This window comes from Dendrobates tinctorius, unplaced genomic scaffold (genome assembly GCF_039654945.1).
Source record: "Dendrobates tinctorius isolate UK_male_01 unplaced genomic scaffold, ASM3965494v1 ptg000065l, whole genome shotgun sequence".
NCBI classification, from domain to species: Eukaryota; Metazoa; Chordata; class Amphibia; order Anura; family Dendrobatidae; genus Dendrobates; species Dendrobates tinctorius.
In genome coordinates this window covers 14050173-14071475 of record NW_027361733.1, presented here as the reverse complement: position 1 = coordinate 14071475, position 21303 = coordinate 14050173, and the positions used below count along the sequence as shown (strand labels likewise).

The window sequence follows — 21303 nt, the reverse complement described above, 5'->3', positions numbered from 1 at the left end:
AATTAACATTTTTACCACCAAGATTGTGGGTTAGCCCCAAGTTTTACATTTTCATACAGAGAAATGGGTAAAAATGGCACCAGAATTTATCCCACAATTTCTACTGAACGTGGCAATATCCCATATGTGGTTGTACAGTACTACTTAGCCAAACTGAGTGACTTGGGAGGGACGGAGCGCTATTTGCCTCCTGGAACGCAGATTTTGCTAGACTAGTTTGCAGATTCCATTTAAAGAGTCCCTTAGTGATAGAAAAGCAGAATTATTTTTTTGTCAATGGAACTGCGCTGTGTGAGGGAGCTGATGCTTTTGCTCATAATATTTTTTGGGTTCATTTGTGCACTGGCAACCCAGTCATTCATCGATTGACAATGGCATCTAAATTACTAAAGAGCAGCGATCAGAGCTCGCTCCAGTCACTTGTGTTACAGGCAGATGCCAGCTGTATAACACAAGGGAAGAAGGATGTTGCAGCAGCACACAATAAAGGATCAAGAACTTAAGGCTATGTGCACACGGTGCGGATTCTGCTGCAGATCCGCAGCGGATTTGGACCTGCGGATCCGCAGCAGAACTGCAGGTGATGTACAGTACCATTCTAGCCTATGGAAAATTGAAACCGCTGTGCAGACGGTGCAGATTTTTCTGCGCGGTTTTTGCTGCGGTTTCAAATCCGCAGAAAGAATTGACATGTCATTCTTTTCTGCGGATTCCGCTGCGGTTTGCCATCTCCTCCATTGTGGAGGTGATAAACCGCAGGGCAAAACCGCAGGTCTTTTGACCTGCGGATTTTGCAAAACCCACGTGGAAAAATCCGCGGGTGAGTCCGCACCGTGTGCACATAGCCTAAATGGGACCTGTCAGCATGGGAATGCTGTAAAATCAGTGTCGGACTAGGGAGCCAAGTGCCCACCAGTAACCAACACCAGGCCCCCACCTTTCAGTAATACGCAAATGCAAATTAACCTCAATCACAAATGTATGTAACTATGAACTGGGTAGATTGCTAAATGAATAAGATTCTGACTTTCAACTATATTGTGCCAAGTACTGCTCATATTTGAGGGTGATGGCTCACTCCTGCAAGAGGCCCACTGGAGGATTCTCCTGTTGGCCAGTCTAAGCTTTTGTACAATCTATATGCAGCATGTTATAAAGGATGAGATGCGCATATTAATAAATAATTTTATGGAAGACGATTTAGTCTAACTTTCAATCCTCAAAATTTCTACTCATTTGTAGCTTAGGAGTCCAAGGGGCAGATTTAATCAGTGATTGACAGACATCTCTGTATCCACACTTATAAAGGAAGACTGTCAATCACTGATTAGGATCATCCAGTTGGCTGCTAAGCCCATAATATGCAGGGGTTTCAATAATTATAACACAAGTTAGACAGAATCTTCTAACTACTGTAGAGATCAGTCTGCTCACCGGGTCCCATACAGCAGTAAGGGCAGTAATGCCCTGATGGCAGCCCTGATTGTAGAGATCAGTCTGCTCAGCTCCTCCTGCCCGATGATGCGCAGCTTGCAGGTAGTGCACTATGTACAATGTGATGGACTCCACTGTTCCCCTCAATTACAGTCACATGCAGAATAAATCCCCATAAAGCGCAGTCGTAAATGTGAATTTGTTCTCTCAGCAGATTTCTCATCATGGGAAATGCAGTGAGCAGCTCAGAGTATGAAGAGGAGCAAGAAGGACCCATTAAAGAAAGTAATCCAGAGGTACAAAGTGTATATTACTGTGAATCTAAAGTTACCATTTATCTCCAATAAAACCACAAATACAGTGCCTTGACAAAGTATTCGGCCCCCTGGAACTTTTCAACCTTTTCCCACATATCATGCTTCAAACATAAAGATACCAAATGTAAATTTTTGGTGAAGATTCAACAACAAGTGGGACACAATTGTGAAGTTGAATGAAATTTATTGGTTATTTTTAACTTTTGTGGAAATTCAAAAACTGAAAAGTGGGGCGTGCAATATTATTCGGCCTTTTTAACTTAATACTTTGTTGCGCCACCTTTTGCTGCGATTACAGCTGCAAGTTGCTTCGGGGATGTCCCTATCAGTTTTGTACATCGAGAGACTGAAATTCTTGCCCATTCTTCCTTGGCAAACAGCTCGAGCTCAGTGAGGTTGGATGGAGATCGTTTGTGAACAGCAGTTTTCAGCTCTTTCAACAAATTCTCTATTGGATTCAGGTCTGGACTTTGACTTGGCCATTCTAACACCTGGATACGTTTATTTGTGAACCATTCCATTGTAGATTTTGCTTTATGTTTGGGATCATTGTCTTGTTGGAAGACAAATCTCCGTCCCAGTCTCAGGTCTTTTGCAGACTCCAACAGGTTTTCTTCAAGAATAGTCCTGTATTTGGCTCCATCCATCTTCCCATCAATTTTAGCCATCTTCCCTGTCCCTGCTGAAGAAAAGCAGGCCCAAACCATGATGCTGCCACCATCATATTTGACAGTGGTGATGCTGTGTTCAGAGTGATTAGCTGTGTTGCCTTTACGCCAAATATATCGTTTGGCATTGTTGCCAAAAAGTTGAATTTTGGTTTCATCTGACCAGAGCACCTTCTTCCACATGTTTGGTGTGTCTCCCAGGTGGCTTGTTGCACACTTTAAATGACACTTTTTATTGATATATTTAAGAAATGGCTTTCTTCTTGCCACTCTTCCATAAAGGCCAGATTTGTGCAGTGTATGACTGATTGTTGTCTTATGGACAGACTGTCCTACCTCAGCTGTAGATCTCTGCAGTTCATCCAGAGTGATCATGGGCCTCTTGGCTGCATCTCTGATCAGTCTTCTCCTTGTTTGAGATGAAAGTTTAAAGGGACGGCCGGGTCTTGGTAGATTTTCAGTGGTATGATGCTCCTTCCATTTCAATATGATGGCTTGCACAGTGCTCCTTGGAATGTTTAAAGTTTTGGAAATCATTTTGTATCCAAATCCGGCTTTAAACTTCTCCACAACAGTATCACGGACCTGCCTGTTGTGTTCTTTGGTCTTTATAATGCTCTCTGTGCTTCAAACAGAACCTTGAGACTATCACAGAGCAGGTGCATTTATACAGAGACTTGATTACACACAGGTGGATTATATTTATCATCATTAGTCATTTAGGACAACATTGGATCATTCAGGGATCCCCAATGAACTTCTGGAGTGAGTTTGCTGTACTGAACGTAAAGGGCCGAATAATATTGCACGTTCCACTTTTTAGGTTTTTTTCCACAAAAATTTAAAATAACCAGTAAATTTCATTCAACTCCACAATTGTGTCCCACTTGTTGTTAATTGTTCACCAAAAATTTACATTTGGTATCTTTATGTTTGAAGCATGATATATGGGAAAAGGTTGAAAAGTTCCAGGGTGCCGGATACTTTCGCAAGGCACTGTATAAGTACGGTAATTTCAAAATGTTTTCCTCGCACAAACACCAGTCTTGATGAATACAACACCTCACACAGTGTACATACAATATATTATCTATCCAGCTGTGGAGTATAACGCTAAGTTCACACGTAGCGGAACTCTCGCGGAAATTACCACGAGAGTTCCGGAATTCCATTCCGTGGGACAAATCGCATTTTAAATTCCCGCTATTTTCCCACGGAAAAGCTAGCATTTTGCAAGCGTAATTAGCTTGCAAAATGCTAGCGTTTTCCAAGCAATCTGTAGCATTGCTTGGAGAACTGATTGACAGGTTGGTCACACTCGTCAAACATAGTGTTTGACAAGTGTGACCAACTTTTTACTACTGAGGCCGCCTATGCAGCATCAGTAGTAAAAGATAAAATGTAAAAAATAATAAAAGAAAATAAAAAATGGTGTTATTCTTACCTTCCGGCGTCCCGCGCAGCCTTCCCGCCTCTCTCCACACTCCCGTTCCCAGTAATCCTTTGCGAAAATGCCCGCGATGACGTCCGTTCTCGCGGGATCGCGATATTTCGTGGTAATTCACGATGACGTCGCGCTAATGACCGCGAGACTTCGCGATCCCGCAAGAACGGACGCCATCGTGGGCATTTTCGCAAAGGATTACTGGGAACGGGAGCGTGGAGAGAGGCGGGAAGGCTGCGTGGGACATCGGAAGGTAAGAATAACACCATTTTTTATTTTAAATTCTATTTTTTACAGGGATATGGTACCCAAAGCCCGGAGGACAGTCTCCTCTCCTCCGGACCGTGGGTACCATCCGCAATTGTTCTGCTTACTTTTCGCATGGTGTGAACAGTCACATGCGGGAAGTAAGCGGAACAATGCATTCCTATGGGTGCGGGATTGCCACGATTCCGCAAAATTAATGAGCATGCTGCGTTTTTTTTGCCGCGAAGCGATTCCGCCGCGGTAAAAACCGCAGCATTAGCACAGCTTTGCGGAATCCCATAGGAATGCATGGGATGCTTATTTTTCACGTTTTCGCGGCAAAATCGAGCGGTTTAAACCGCCGTGGAAACGCAAAAAAAAGTCACGTGTGAACTCAGCCTAATACAGGATGTATCTCAGGATCAGTACAGGATAAGTAATGTAATGTATGTACACCGTGACTCCACCAGCAGAATAGTGAGTGCAGCTCTGGAGTATATCTCAGGATGTAGTTCAGGATTAGTACAGGATAAGTAATGTAATGTATGTACACAGTGACTCCACCAGCAGAATAGTGAGTGCAGCTCTGGAGTATAATACAGGATGTAACTCAGGATTAGTAGCAGATAAATAGTTTAATGTTCAGTGTATACACAATGACTCCATATTTTATGTCACCTAAAAACTTCCATTCAGAGGTCGATACATATTTTAATTATGTAATCTGGCCATTATCCATATACAGTATATGCATTTCTAGCATTAAAATATATTATAATGATGAGCATGGAATCTTGTTTGTCTGGTTCCCAGTAAGGTTTTTTTATTGAATGTGTTGAGGAGGACAATTACAATGTATTGTTGGATTAGTCACTGTATGAGCATGACAGGCGTCGCCGTTCTTCACTCCTCGCCTTAAGGCAGCGCGTAACCTTTACACTGGTAGTATGTACTGTATGATGCACCCGACCAATATACGGTCAATATAAGGGTCATGTATCCTTTTTTTACATTTTTATATTATGACATGTAATTAAAGGAAAACTTTTGTAGCATATATGCCTGACCTTACTCCAGCTCCATCTGTTATCAAGCGTTAGTGCTTTGATTCTGTGGTCGACACTTACTTTGGGACTGGGAAATGGCATCACCTCTGGGTGGCGCAATTTTGCAAAACAACGTCCAGCCAAGCCCTCTACTCCTCTTACTGTGACATGTGATGGCAAATTAGCTATTTAGTCATTTTAATTAGTGTTTTTTTATACAGTCATGGCCAAAAGTTGTGAAAATTTTGAGTTTTCACAGTTTTCTGCTCCAATGTTGTTATATCTTTACAATTATCTGCATTTCATATGTTTTTAAAATTTAATTCACCAATGCATCAAGTTTATGTAAAGACTCAATAACTACAGAGTTGCCCTATATTTTTGAAGACTTCTGCCCTTTGCCCTGGCAGCTGGATATTAGCTTCTGGGCAGAGTCAGACTGACATATAACTTGTGTATGGATCACATGGTAAAGCTTATCCTGGCTGTCAGCTCTCCTGACCCGAGCTTGACAGCTGCAAAGAAATACATCACGCTATCAAGCTTGGGTCAGAAGAGGCGTCGGGATGCAATCATCGCACGAGTTATATGGCAGTCTGTCTCTGCCCTCTGGACCAAATGGACCTGAGTGATGAATGCCCACTCTTGTCTCATCATTTATTTATTATTTGTTTTACTGAATTATATTGCACCATTTATTCCACAGTGTTTTACAGACGTCATCAGCACTGTCCCCACTGGGGCTCACAATCTAGATTCCCTATCAGTATGTCTTTGGAGTGTGGGAGGACACAAGAGAACCTGGAGGAAACACAGGGAGAACATACAAACTCCTTGCAGATGTTGTCCTTGGTTGGATTTGAACCTAGGACCCCACTGAGTATGCTACTAAAGCCCCCGTTACACACTGCGATATCGCTAGCAATATCGCTGTAAAGTCACCGATTTTGTGACGTTGCAGCGATATTGCTAGCAATATCGCTGTGTCTGATACTTACCTCCGACCCGCTCCCCCGCTGGTTATCGCTGATCACGCAAGAAGCTGCTGGATCATTTCTCGTCGGCCACTTCCTGCGGCGCTTCTTGCTGTGACGACGAGCGACGCGTGGAGCCGGGCGGGAGGACGCAGGATCGCCGCGTCTGACAGGTAAGTAGCGATCCCCGTCCCCAGCGATGTCGCTAGTGAGATCTGCCTGTGTGGCAGCTCACTAGCGACCACCTAGTGATTCACCAGTGATCCTGACCGCGTCATATCGCTGGTCGGGATCGCTGGTGCATTGCTAGGTGTAACGGTACCCTAAGCTACCATGCTGCCCCTCACAATTTCTGTGCTATGTTTGGCCTCCCACTGTTTGAGGATTGGCCACAGGTTCCTAATAGGATAGAGATCTGGGCAGTTTCCTGGCCATGGACCCAAAATGTCAGTGTTTTGCTCACTGAGCCATTAAATTAGCACTTTTGGCTTGTGACATGGTCTCCATTATGCTGGAAAAGACATCTTCATCATCAAATTGCTCCTGGATGGTTGGGAGATGTTTCTCTTGGATGAGGTTTAGATCCCATTCTTTATTCATCTCAGTGTTCTTAGATAAAATTATGAGTGAGCCCCTCTCCATGTATGAAAACCCCCCACACATGAATGATCTCAGGATACTTTACTGTTGGTATCACACACGGCTCATGATAGCACTCACCGATTTTTCTCTGTACAATCATTTTTCCACATATCCCAAACACCCAAACAGTCTGAAGGGGCTTCATCAGAGAAACTTTATCACAGTCCAATCCCTGTACTTCCTGCAAAGTTAATTTTTCTTTTGAGGTCCCTTTCTGACTGTCACATTAACAATGCTGCAGCCAATAACAAAAGTTCAATGGCTCTGCCGAAGTTGGACATGAGCCACTGAGCTCATGGATTGGCAACACTGTTAATGTGACATTAGAGTTGCAAACAGTAACAAACCACATGAGCACCAGCAGAAACTCAGCACTGTACCTGAGGAGGGTGAGAAAAGAATAGATGAGGAGGGTGAGGAAAGAGTAGTTTTTTTTTTTTTAAGCAAACTGCTGCCGGGGGATAAGGTTTCTGAAACCATAAGTCTTTAATAGACTTGACGTGGAACTGTTTGACATTTCTTTTACTTTATGTCTCTGTCTGATCTGCTGAACTTATCCTCCTGACCACATTCCATCTATTGAATATGTCATTGTCTTCATCCCTCGGGTACTAACCTGTTTGCTGACTATTTTACTATGAACTTGCTCCACCAGCAGTAGCTACTCCGTGGATCCAACCCAGGGGCTTATACAGCAAAGACCACAACCTGTATAAGGTGAAAGGGTGAAAACCAGGGAGTTTTTTGCCACTTGTTAAGTGGAGTGATTTGCGCCAATTTAGTCCATGCTAGCCCAGTAAGGAGTTGAGAGATCTAGATAAGAACTGTCATTAGTGCAGTGTACCTTTTAATAAACACATAGGTAATGTGTACGGTATATGGTATGCATGTTAGGTTTGCGGATCGCACTAAATATAAAATATAAGGAAGTGCGATTGCAACCCGGGGTCCACCGTGCAGAGATGGACAACTACTGCTCAGTAATGGCGGATCACTAACTAAACACCGGCGGGTTAACCGCTGACCCGGTGTGTACCGGAGTGAACTCTGTTACCTCACAGAGCTGCTGGAATAAGTGCCAGAGCCTGTTTATCCTCACAGGACTCGGCAGGGGAGCGCTAGTGCAAAGACACAGGACTCTGCGCCAAGGGCACAGGGTTAGAGTCCCTCTAGCCCAGAGGTCTCAAACACCAGCCCCTGAGGCAGGCATCTGCAGCCAGCGGTGCACCACATGTTTCACTGCCTAAGGCAGGGGGAAGGCGCGCATTCAGGAGCGGCGATGGCATTGGCTGTTCTGTATGCACACACTGCACAGGACCTGTGATGAGGTCACAGGAGGGGGAGGAGTCAGGGGGTCACATGAACAGGGGTCTCAGTGTGTGCAGGATGCTGCTGTCTGTGTGCTGGTTGTCATGGTACTGGATGAAGGTAAGTTTATGCGTGGGGTCAGGAGGGGTTTACAGGGTGGATGGAGCGGAGCCCTGTGTGTTCGAGGTGTATGGAGTCCTGTGTGTATGAGGTGTATGGAGTGGAGCCCTGTGTGTGGGTCGCCCTCCCAGGGCAGTGGGGTATCGGGCCGGTGTCAGTGGGATGTGTCACAGCGGCGGTGACCCAGTCCGTGGCCCTGGGCGCCCAAATCAATGGGGGTTTGTGGTTAATGGAATGGAATTGTTCGTGACGCCACCTGTGGCGTTTGGCAAGCAAGTTGTTAAGCCAACGCTGTGTGCAGATACTCTGGGGCTGATGGTGTGTTGCAGCATAGATGGTGTAGCTCCCCACAGGTGAAGCTGTAACCCCAGGGCAGTGTAATTGCAATAGATGAGAATAGGTACAGGTGGTGTGAAGAAAAGGGAACCCAGATATAGCGGTGCTGACGGTGTTAGCGCACAAATGAATGGAAGACACCAGGGCTTGCAGTTCCAAAGCTTTACTCACAGTCTGTGGTACACACTGGTGCCTGCCTCCATTCTGTGTCCTCCGGGGCAGAGACTCAATCAACCTCCCGGGCAAGTCAGGATTCTCCTCTCCAACACTCCGCCAACATGTACCTTTCCTGAACGACTCCTCTATTGCGCCTTAAGGTGTGAAGATCTCCAGTACGTGGTACTCTGAAGTTCCTCCTGTCAGATGTTCCTAACAACTCTACTCGCATGGCAGACAGCTGTAGCCTCTCTCGGGAACTCCCTTCTCCGGAGTCCTGGCTCTCTAATCAGTTGCCGTTGTGCCCCAAGTCTTAGATGGGAGTAGTGCATTTACAGCCAACTACTCCACCGGTGTCTGCTGCAGAACCATAAGTGTCCATACAACCGCGGGGACCGGGCCCCGGCCTTGCGCTGAGAACCTATAGGCAGGGTTCCTCTTCCAACCGACGTCTCCTCTCTGTTCTCCTACTCCTTTGTTCCGTACTGATCTTTCTCTCTCTTATGAAAGCTTAGGTAACAGTTCTACGTCTTTCTCCTTCTGCTCCTTTCCCGTGCCAGCTGGCTCCGATCACTGAGGCAGCTGCAGCACTCCTTCCTCTCTCTCCCTCTTCCAGGGATCTCCTTCCTCTCGGACCCGTCCTCAGACTCTCCTGACTGACTGTCCTTCTCTCGCCTGACCTCCCGCCAGACTGATCTGTAATTCTAAACCTTCCCCATCTTTTATATGGATCTCAACTCCACCCACCTCCCAGCACATCCAGTGTTCCATGCAGGGAGCCACCAGAGGTGCTCTGCTACTCTCTAAGCACTGAGCTGCAATGTGGTGGTGCCGAACTACCCTGTTGTGTGGGGGTGCGAGTGTTGGAGTGTGGAAAGGAGTTCCCACCTTACCTGGATGGTGGGGCACTACACCTTAGGAGAAGGTGCAGTAGCTCTGTGGCGACTGAGCCTCAGGGGCGCCACATGTGTACGAGGTGTATGGAGCGGAACCGCATGTGTACGAGGTTTATGGAGCGGAGCCCTGTGTGTTGGAGGTGTACGGAGCCCTGTGTGCTCGAGGTGTGCGGAGCCCTGTGTGTATGAGGTGTATGGAGCGGAGCCGCATGTGTACGAGGTTTATGGAGCGGAGCCCTGTGTGTTTGAGGTGTGAGGAGCCCTGTGTGTACGAGGTGTACAGAGCGGAGCCCTGTGTGTACAAGGTGTAATGGAGCGGAGCCGTGTGTGTACGAGGTGTACGGAGTGGAGCCCTGAGTGTATGAGGTGTATGGAGTGGAGCCCTGTGTGTACGAGGTGTATGGAGCGGAGCCCTGTGTGTATGAGGTTCGGCGTGGAGCCCTGTGTGTACGAGGTGTATGGAGCGGAGCCCTGTGTGTACAAGGTATATGGAGCGGAGCCCTGTGTGCATGAGGTGTTCGGAGCGGAGCCCTGTGTGTATGAGGTGTACGGAGCGGAGCCCTGTGTGTACGAGCTGTATGGAGCGGAGCCGTGTGTGTGTTTGAGGTGTACGGAGCCCTGTGTTCGAGGTGTGCGGAGCCTTGTGTGTACAAGGTGTATGGAGCGGATCCCTGTGTGGACAAAGTGTATGGAGCGGAGCCCTGTGTGTTCGAGGTGTGCGGAGCCCTGTGTGTATGAGGTGTACGGAGCGGAGCTCTTTGTGTACGAGGTGTATGGAGCGGAGCCGTGTGTGTGTTCGAGGTGTACGGAGCCCTGTGTGTTCGAGGGGTGCGGAGCCCTGTGTGCACAAGGTGTATGGAGTGGAGCCCTGTGTGTACGAGGTGTATTGAGCGGAGCCCTGTGTGTTCGATGTGTGCAGAGCCCTGTGTCTATAAGGTGTACGGAGCAGAGCCCTGCTGTTTACGAGGTGTATGGAGCGGAGCCGTGTGTGTGTTCGAGGTGTACGGAGCCCTGTGTGTTCGAGGTGTGTGGAGCCCTGTGTGCACAAGGTGTATGGAGTGGAGCCCTGTGTGTACAAGGTGTATTGAGCGGAGCCCTGTGTGTTCGATGTGTGCAGAGCCCTGTGTCTATGAGGTGTACGGAGCGGAGCCCTGCTGTTTACGAGGTGTATGGAACGGAGCCCTGTGTTTTCGAGGTCTGCAGAGCCCTGTGTGTATGAGGTGTACGGAGCGGAGCCCTGTGTGTGCAGAGCCCTGTGTTTACAAGGTGTACGGAGCGGAGCCGCGTGTGTACGAGGTGTGCAGAGCCGCAAGTGTACGAGGTGTATTAAGTTTCAGAGGAATGCGGCCCCCCAGCTACGTGCGGCCCATTTACTCTGCCGAGTTTGAGACCCCTGCTCTAGCCCCATTAGCGTTCATCACCGCAACAGCGATGCCTGGACAGATGCTTATAGAATGCTGTGCCCTGTTAACAGTCACAGGGTGCAGGTGATTGTTGCTTACCGCGCTAAGTGCATACAGCGCAGCTCTGGCGGACGCCACTAACAAGCCTAGGCTTAGGACTGAAAAGCGCAAAACAGGCGCACAGTGCCACTTTAACGGATGCTGATGTACATGCGATAGCGAGGTGCAAAGAGCAGGACGGCACCGTGTGGCGCTGAGTGAGATGCTGTGAGATGTAGCACAGTGGCGCAAAACGAAGCTACTAATAGGCGCTGACTCCAAACCCTAAACCCTACAAACTTGCGTATCCAAGGGTGGGGTGTTATAATGAGTCAGTCACCAGTTTCATGCATCCATCATCACTCACACAAATAGCATAAAGAGTCTATATAAGGCTAGTTTCACATTTGCGTTTAAGGCAGCAGCGGCGGCCTGCGCATGGCCGCCGCTAAGCCCTTCCCCCTGCCGTGCCTCCGCCAGTAGCTCCGCCTACGGGCGCATTACGGTGCATGCATCATGCGTCCCCTATCTTTAGCACTGGGGACGCAGGCCATGCACAAGTATGCGTTTGGCGGTGCATGCGTCCTTTTGCATTTGGCGCTGGTCGGTGCAGCGTCAAAAGGACGCATGCCCCGCCAAATGCATACCTGCGCACGGCCTGCGTCCCCAGTGCTAAAGATAGGGGACGCAGGATGCATGCAGCGTCATGCGTCCGTAGACGGAGCTACTGGCGGAGGTACGGCAGGGGGCGGGGCTTAGCGGCGGCCGTGCGCAGGCCAATGCCTTAAACGCAAATGTGAAACTAGCCTTAGCGCGTGGCAGAGCAGCCATGCGAACCTTTTATAGCAGCGTCCTTCCGGGACCTTCCTGATGGTCCAATCCAAGCTGCTTGAGGACCTGAGCATGTGACCTCTGACCTCCAATGTGAGGTCGTCCCACGGGCATGCTAAGTAGCCCGAAAGAAGGACTTAGTCCCAGGAGCTGCTTGCTGCTGACCAATGCAGGCTACTATAGCTGACCCTGAGATGGCAGCAGCAACTGAACTGACAGCACTGGCCTGATCAAGACGCCGGGAATAACGTCTTTGCTGAGCTGCCTCTTCTGCGGCCGGGACTGAATGGGAGACTGCAGAAGGCAAGGCTCGGGATTCCTCCTGTGCAGAGGCAGGAACCAGACGCCTAACAATGCGGCAGTTTGTGGGCTATGTACTCTTTGATTGTGTGATTGAGTCCCCTGTCTATCTTAAGCAATCTAGATTGGCTGAGAACTGTGATTGCTTCAATACTCAATATGGAGGACACATATGAAGGCAAACTCCATGAAAAAAAAGAAATTGCTTACACTTGTAATTATTTGTTAGGAAATACCCTAATAAATATTTTCTGACAAACTGTTACTAAAGAAGCCACCCTAACCCTTTCATAATCCTCTGTGCAGCAGAGTTCAGAGGGGACAATACCACATCTGCATGATGGACATATTTATAAGTTGCTTCAGCAGTTCCAGGCTAAGCTGCCAGGAGGATGAAGATTGCAGCTGAGACCCTCTTTAGTGTCTAAATATTATAAACACAGTCACATTTTGGGATCACTAATAAATATATTTTGTTTCTGCAGTTTGCTGTTGAGGTGAAGAATGGACCTGTCACCCTGCAGAATTCACCAGCACTAAACTCTGTAATGAACCAAGGTATTTATGCATTTAGAATACGCCCCACCAAAAAACATACAGTCATGGCCGAAAGTGTTGGCAAATTTTTCCAGAAAATGAAATATTGCTCCCAGAAAATTATTGCAATTACACTTATTTTGTTATACACATGTTTATTTCCTTTGTGTGTATTGGAACAACACAAAAAAAACAGAGAAAAAAAGGCAAATTGGACATTTCACACAAAATCTCTGTCTAGTATACACAGCTAGGGGGTTCAATAAGGCCCCAACACTTTGTCAGGAGAACACATCTCTGCTGCCTCCAATCGCCAGGACAATTATACACTTGACTGACGAACGATGGACGAGGCCGCGGCTGTCCCACTACTAGGCTGGATATTGAGGACCTAGCAGTGCGTGTATGGTATATACAACTCCCATTACAACGCATGGAATATATGTATATACTTCTGTACGGCCAATGCCAACTCCACAACAACAAAAAGAACTACTTGCTGCCACCACCAATCATTTATATAGGTGGATTGGACACCTGTTACAGGTAGCATATGGTTTCAGGGCTGCGGTTTACAGAGCAAGAGGAACAGAGCTATTAAATTTTATATTTAATACAGAAAGATAGGCAGTGTTTATAAAAATATACAAAATGATACAAAATAGGAACAAAACAATTACATAAAATAAAAAGGAATAATGAAAGAAAACTACTAAACCTAGTCACAGAAATGGCTCAGAGCTTAGTGAAGAAAGCACTTCTAATGAGAAAAAATGGTTACAACCCACAGAGAACAATGTCTTCCGAGGAATGATATGAGTCTGAGTCTGTTAGAATTTTATGAGGTCCTCAATTTACTTGATATCTCCACCCCTGGGGATTCTAGGTGGTATACATAGTCATCATATTTTTTATTGTGATTTTACCTTGATATAGAGAGCCAAGCATGAGCTGGATAGCCTCATCTATCATAACCTTAGTAATTTGGAGGGATTCACAAGTCTGCCTGGGGAACACAATTCTCCTACTTGGGACAAAGAAGCCCCAGCTTCTTTAATATACACATCTTAAGGGGGTTTTACACATAGTGATATCACTAGCAATATTGCTAAAGTGTCACCGATTTAGTGACGCAGCAGCGATATTGCTAGCGATATCGCTATGTGTGATACATACCTTCGACCGGCTCCCCCGCTGTCTGTCGCTGATCGCGCAGCTCCATTTCTCGTCGGGCGCTTCCTGCTGGCGCCGACGAGCGATGTGTGGACTTGGGCGGGAGGACGTCAGGATCGCCGCTTCTGAAAGGTAAGTAACGACCGCTGCTGCGTTGCTACATCGCTGGTGAGTCTGCCTGTTTGACAGCTCACTAGCGACCATTTAGCGATGCACCAGCGATCCTGACCGGGTCGTATCATGGTCGGATCGCTGGTGCATCGCTAAATGTAAAGGGGCCTTTAAGGGCCTGTCACACTAAGAGATATCGCTAGCAATATCGCTATAACTAGTGACGTTATAGCGATATTGCTAGCGATATCGCTATGTGTGATACTTACCTACGACCGGCTCCCCCGCTGGTTATCGCTGATCGCGCGAGAACGTTCAGGACCGCTTCTCGTCGTCAGCTTCCTGCGGCGCTTCCTGCTGTGAAGGCGAGCGACGCGTGGAGCTGGGCGGGAGGACGCAGGATCGCCTAGTGTGACAGGTAAGTAGCGACCCCCGTCCCCAGCGATGTCGCTGGTGAGATCTGCCTGTGTGGCAGCTCACTAGCGACCACTTAGCGATGTACCAGCGATCCTGACCGCGTCATATCGCTGGTCGGGATCGCTGGTACATCGCTAAGTGTGACAGTACCTTTAGTCTCTATGTCTTGTTCCCACAATAGACCTCTTTGGTAATTACCTTTCCACAGCAGGAGGTCTCCTGCTTCAAAAGGAGCTTGAATCTTGTGAGCTTTCTATGTTTTCATTCATTTTTCTCCCTTCCCCATATGTTCAATGTGAAGGTCTCCTGTATGGATTTTGATTGTTTCTCTATGACAACCTCAAAAATGGGCTGGACAACATTGTTGACACCCTCAAATTAAAATTTGGTTGCACATACTTTACAATAAATAACTGCAATCAAGTGCTTCCTATAACCATCAACAAGCTTTTGAAAACTACTCCAGGTCTCTCATATTTGAAGGGTGCCTTCTCAAAACAGCAGTTTTAAGCGTGTTCAATGGCATTTAGATCCGGACTCATTGCAGGTCACTTCAGAACTCTCTAGAGCTTTGTTTCAATTTATTTCTGAGTGCTTCTTCAAGTATGTTTGGGGTCATTGTTCTGCTGGAAAGTCCAGGACCTAGGATGCAAGTCCAGCTTTCTCACACTGGGCACTACATTGCAACCCAAAATGCTTGGGTAATCTGCAGCTTTCATGATGCCTTGCACACAGTCAATGCACCTAGTACCAAAGGTAGCAAAGTAACCCTCAAACATCTTTGATCCTCCGCCATATCTTTGTAGGCTTCATTCCATTTTCGGTAAACAGTGGAATGATGTAATTTACCAAAAAGCTCTATCTTGGTCTCTTCTGTCCACAAGACACTTTCCAGAAGGATTTTGGCTTACTCACATACATTTTGGCAAACTGTAGTTTAGCTTTTTTGAGTTGCTGTGTCAGCAGTGGCGTTCTCCTGTGTCTCCTGCCATAGAATTTTATTCAATTTAAATGTTGATGGATAGTTCGCTCTGATACTGATGCAGCCTGAGCCTGCAGAACAGCGTTAATTTCTTTGAAACTTGATTGGGACTGCTTATCTACCATTCAAACTTTCCTGCAATGCAAACTTTCATTAATTTTTCTCTGCTGTCCACATCCAGGGAAATTAGCTACCGTGCCATGTGTTGTAAACTTCTTGATTATGTTGCGCACCGTGGACATTGAGATTTCTGGAGCTGGACTTGTGACCTTGAGATTGTTGTTATTGTTCAACAATTTTGGTTCTCAAGTCCTTAGACAGTTCTTTTCTCCTCTTTCTGTATTCCATGCTAGGTGTGGCGCACACAGACACACAATGCAAACATTGAGTCGACTTCTCGTCTTTTTACCTGATTTCAGGTATGATTTTCATATTGCCCATACGTGTTACTTGCCACAGGTGAGTTTGAGAGTGAATTTTGGAAAGGTGTCAACAATTTTGTTCCATTTGGGGGGTTCTGTGTGAAATTATGTCCGATTTGCGTTTATCTATGGGGCAGCTCACATCAGTGTTTTTTTCCTAGGGCGTATCCAGCGTGTGTGTTAAATCGCAGTATGCTGCGATTGGCACCTAGACTCAGCCGAGGCTCGGCTCACTCACACCATATAAGTCTATGGGTGCAAGTGACACATCGAACATCACTCGAATATCATCCGAGTGCTGTGTGATATACTCTGACACCAGCAATGGAGGAGATGGAGAAATTAGTTTCTCTGCCTTCTCCACAGCTGTGCTCCGATCCTCTCTGTTCGAGAGGATCCTCTGCTCCTGCTTGCAGCAGAGCAGGAGCCGAGGGTCATTAGCATATCGCATCCGATGTTCTCGCATTGGATGCCATACACTAGTGTGACCCTGGCCTAATTGCAATAATTCTCTGGGACAAATAAGAGAAGAGAATTTGTATTGACAAACCCCAAAGCTTCTGGGAGATTATTCTTTGAACATAGTAGACAAAACTAGAGCTTTTTGGCAAGTTACATCTGCGATATGTTCACAGATGCAAAAATAAAGCATACAAAGAAAAGAACATTGTACCTACTGTGAAACATGGAGGAGGCTCGGTTATGTTTTGGGGCTAGGTTGTTGCATCTCGGACACGGTGTCTTTAATCTGTGCAGGGTGAAATGAAATCTAAAGACAGTCAGCAAGGCATTCTGAAGCAGCATGTGTTGCAGAGTGTCACAAGAGCTTGGTCTGAGTCACAGGTCACGGGTCCTCCAAAAAGGTAATGATCCAAAACACACAGTTAAAAACATCCAAGAAGGGTGAAAAGCAAACCATTGGACTATTCTGAAGTGGCTACCATGAGCCCTGATCTAAATGCTATTGCTCATCTGAAGGAGCTGAAACCTGCTGTCTGGAGAAGTCACACCTGAGACTCAAGAAGCAGTTTGCATACAGAGGTGTGTAGCTAAAATATATGTAGACAGGGGCAGAAGTGTCACTGAGAAGTTACAGTAAGCATTTGTTTGCAATGATTGCTGCAAGAGGTCGTGCAGCAAAATCTCAAGTAAAAGCCACCATCATTTATGTCCAGGACATTTTCATTAGTTTTTATTTTTTTAATTTATTTATTCAATCAGTTATAATAATTTTTTATATTTTTTTATTTTTTTAGCACTAACATATTCCACAGCACTTTACGTATTAGAGGGGACTTGTATATTTAATAAAGACAATACAGAATAACACATAACAAAATACTGAAAGGAAAAAAGCTGAAGGCTCACAGACTATAGTCCTAAAATATCATTTTATTAGAATAAATTTAAAATACAAATTATTAAAATACAGAGGCTGATAAGCAGAATACAGGGAAATGCAGACTGGTCAGATAAAGTGCATAGTGCCAAAACCACAACCTATTGCATAATATACTGTATAAATATGTCAGTATATACTAACTGGATAGACCAGAATCCTCAAGATACAGTAACCAGATTATTTCAATGCCAACAGTATACAGATTAATATATCACCACATTTTCTGGCTAAACATAAGAGACTGATTAACGCCTAATTCAGGTGTAAGCTGCAGAGGAGTATATGTGAAAAAGTCTATCTGGGCATTAGAACTAAGATACCAAATTCCTATAACAAAGCCAGGAAAGCTTTAAGGCAGAGGGTACTTACAAGTGGTTGTATCATTTGTTTAGGTCCTTGGCCCAGGCTGAGAGCCGCTGGATTTACCATTTAAAAATGGTGACTCCAGCGGGTGTCAATGAAAGATTTGGCTTTGGTTCCTTTTTGTAAAATGGGTCCTTTTCACATTTTTTTAGGGTGTGGCGACGGGGTCTATCCAGACTAATACAACCACTTGTAAGTGCCCTCTGCACCTCTGAAGGTGCTCAAAATCACATTCAAGAAGTTTATTAACCCTTCAAGTGCTTTACGTTAATTTTTGGAATGTTCAAAAAGAATAAACATTTAACTTTTTTTCACAAAAAAATTTACTTCAAATCCAATTTTTTTTTTATTTTCCCAAGGGTAACAGGAGAAATTGGACCCAAAAAGTTGTCCAATTTGTCCTGAGTATGCTGATACCCTATATGTGGAGGTAAACCACTGGGTGCATGGCAGATCTTGGAAGGAGCGCCATTTGACTTTTTCAACGCAAAATTGGCTGGAATTGAGATCGGAAAGTATGACACGTTTGCAGAGCCCCTGATGTGCCTAAACAGTGGAAACACCCCATAAATGATGCCATTTTGAAAACTAGACCCCCCAAGGAACTAATCTAGATGAGTGGTGAGCACTTTGAGCCCCCAGGTGCATCACAGAAGATTATAACGTTGAGCCGTGAAAATAATAAAATCAAATTTTCCTCACAAAATTTTTATTTTAGCCTCACATTTTGCATCTTCATAAGGGTAACAAGAGAAATTGCACCATAAAATTTGTTGTGCAATTTCTCTTGAGTTCGCTGATACCCCACATGTATCGGAATACTACTTGTGAGGCACAGTGCAAAGCTCAGAAGGGAAGCGACTCCATATTGAAGTTCAGGTTTTGCGCAAATGGTTTAAGGGTGCCATGTCACATTGGCAGGGCCCCTGTGATGCCAGAACAACAGAAACCCCCTATATGTGAATTCATTTTACAAACTACACTCCCCAATGAACTAATTTAGTAGTGCAGTGATCATCTTGACACCACATGTGCCTCACAGAATTTTATACCACTGAGCGGTGAAGAAAGAATAAATTACATTTCTCCCACTAAAATGTTGTTTTAGCTCCAAGTTTTCAATTTTTGTAAGGGCTAATAGGAAATTTTTTACAACAAACTGAGGTCCATTTTTTCCTGAGTGAACCAATACCCTACATGTAAACGGGAAATATTTTTCAGGCACAATGCGAAGCTTAGAAGGCAAGGAGCAACAGATTTTACTGATATGGTTTGCAGCTGCTATGACCCACTGGGAGAGCCCATGAGGTGTCAGAACAGCAGAACCCCCCATAAGTGACTCCATTTTACGAACTACACCGTGAATTCATCTAGGGGTGCAGTGATCATATTGACACCATGGGTGAGTCATAGAATTTTATACCATTGAAGAAAAATAACTACATTTTTACCACCAAAATTTTGTTTTAGCACCAGATTTTAAGTTTTCAGACAAGAAGTGGGTAAAAATGGCACAAAAATTTGTCCCACAATTTCTACTGAAAGTGGCAAAACCCCATATGTGGCTGTACAGTGATACTTAGCCATACGTAGAGACTCGGGAGGAACAGAGCACTATTTGCCTATTCAAGTGAATGGGTCTGTGCACATGTCAGTGTATTTGCCTCCTGGAACACAGATTTTCCTAGAACAGATTGCGGACTCCATATACAGAGCCCCTAATTGCTAGAAGAGCAGAATCCTCCCTCAAAGTAACCCCATTTGGGAAACTATACCCCTTCGGGAATTTATCTAGACATGTAGTGACAATTTTGACTTCATGGGTATTTTCTAGAAACAAACAGCAATGAATATTGTCGAGTGAAAATTGCAAACTGCCGTTATAGTGGGGAGTACGCTCTAGTGACCAGTACGTTGCTGTCACCAGTACGTTATGCCCAGCCCGTGCTTCTGGAGGCATGCACCCGTAAATTAGGCGGGCTCTCATCGCTTCAGAAATGCCAAACATGGACGCTATGTGGTTTAGGTATACTGTGGGGCTCAGAAGTGAGGGGGGCATTTGGATTTGGGAGCTGAGAATTTGCTGAATTTCTTTTGTCGGGTGAGGAGCCATTTTGCTATTCCAGAGCCTTTGTGCTACCAGTAATGTGGAAGCCCCTATACTTCCATTAACAGATAGCGGACCTGAGTGAGGCCTTGCTTTTTTTTTGGATTGAGTTGAAGCTTTTATTGGGAACATTTTACATAATATTTGGGATCATATTTATATGGCGCTCTACGCCTGGCACTTACTTTGGGGTTTCCATTTAAATCTCTGAGTAACTTGATTCAGATGAAACCCCTGAGAGATTCATTCACTATAGTGAGGCAGCAGTTATTCTGGACTCTCTCTGGCCTCTGCTAAGCAGTGTCCTTTTCAGAAATTCACAAAACTGTGGTCGACGGCACTGTTATGCAATCCTAAAAAGACAGACACTGCCGGATCACAGGTCAGACGGTGTCCACAGTGCCTCATTATAGGGAATCTTCCACCAGAGGTTCCATCTGAATCACGTGGTTCAGAGATTTACATGGAAACCCTAGTGTAAGACCTCAACGCAGAGTGCTGGATAAATGTGCTCTGAGCCTTACTTCGATCTTTTTGAGGGAGAATGAAAAAATAAACAGCATGTTTAGAATTGGTTTTATTTATTTTTTACGCCATTCCTAATGCGGTATAAGTGATTAGGTGACTTTATTCTTCGGGTTACAGCAATACCAGATTTAGGCCTCTTTCACATGTCCTTGTCTCTGGTACGTGTGGTAACAGTTTTTACACGTACTGTAGACACGTACACACTTAGGCCCATTCAAAGGAATGGGTCTGTGCACATGTCAATGTGTTTCCATGGACCATGTGTCCGTGGGCAAAACATGCTGATATGTCCATTTTTTAATGTCATTACGGACCGCAAAACGTCATGCACATGTGCACACGGAAAACACACATGGATGTCATCCGTGTGACACGCATCAGCACCGAGGAAGAAGCAGTACAGTAATCGCTGTTCCTTGGCTCTCATCAGAATAATGAGAGTTACATTTAAGTGATAAAAGAGACAGCAGGCGGCGACTGATGGGAGTATTACTCTGCTGCCACTAATAACAGTGAGAGCAGGCGGTGGCTGATGAGGTTATTCATCAGTCACCGCCTGTGCTATAAATAAATAAATGAATGAAAAAAGCATTGTGGGTTCCTCTGTATTTTCTATAATCAGCCAGACAAAACTCACAGCTGGGGGCTGCAACCCTCAGCTGTCAGCTTCAGCAAGGTTGATTATCAAGAATAGAGGGGTCCCCACACTGTTTTTTATAAACTATTTAAATAAATATCTCATGGTGCTAGTGGGGATCTCACCGAGGTCACAGCAGTTCAGCCCGGCTGGAAACGGAGCCTCAGTGACTGCCAGTAACCTTGATGCCGTCATTGATGCTGCGCTTGCAGAAGCTCTGTCACCAGTGGTTCTCAGTCTGGACAGTCACATCTTGGCATTGTTGAGGTTGAAACCTACTCATCCCCCAGAAATGGATTACGGCATGGGGCAGAACGACGGAGAGGTGAAGGATATTGTTGTTTTTTTATTTTTGTTTTATTACAGGAGAACGAGGGCTTCAGTGGAATTAGGCGTTATGTTGTGAGTTCATTTTCTCCTCCGTCACTGAGGCCTGGTGAACTCCCTATTCTAGTGAAGGAAGG

At 45.5% G+C, this 21303-nt stretch overlaps 1 protein-coding gene across 19 annotated transcripts in view; it reads left to right on the top strand.

The window, feature by feature from the left end:
• BCAS1 (brain enriched myelin associated protein 1) overlaps window positions 1–21303 on the top strand; it is a 210741-nt gene that overhangs the window by 88997 nt on the left and 100441 nt on the right. For 17 of the 19 annotated variants that reach the window (XM_073580628.1, XM_073580642.1, XM_073580634.1 and 14 more), the window contains exons 2-3: window positions 1649–1730; window positions 12646–12718. In XM_073580628.1, the coding sequence (XP_073436729.1) occupies window positions 1659–1730; window positions 12646–12718 (145 nt within the window). In that variant the 5' untranslated portion in view covers window positions 1649–1658. Of the gene's footprint in view, window positions 1–1645; window positions 1731–12645; window positions 12719–21303 lie in introns of those variants that run through there. The other 2 variants (XM_073580646.1, XM_073580639.1) reach the window with 2 other exon arrangements.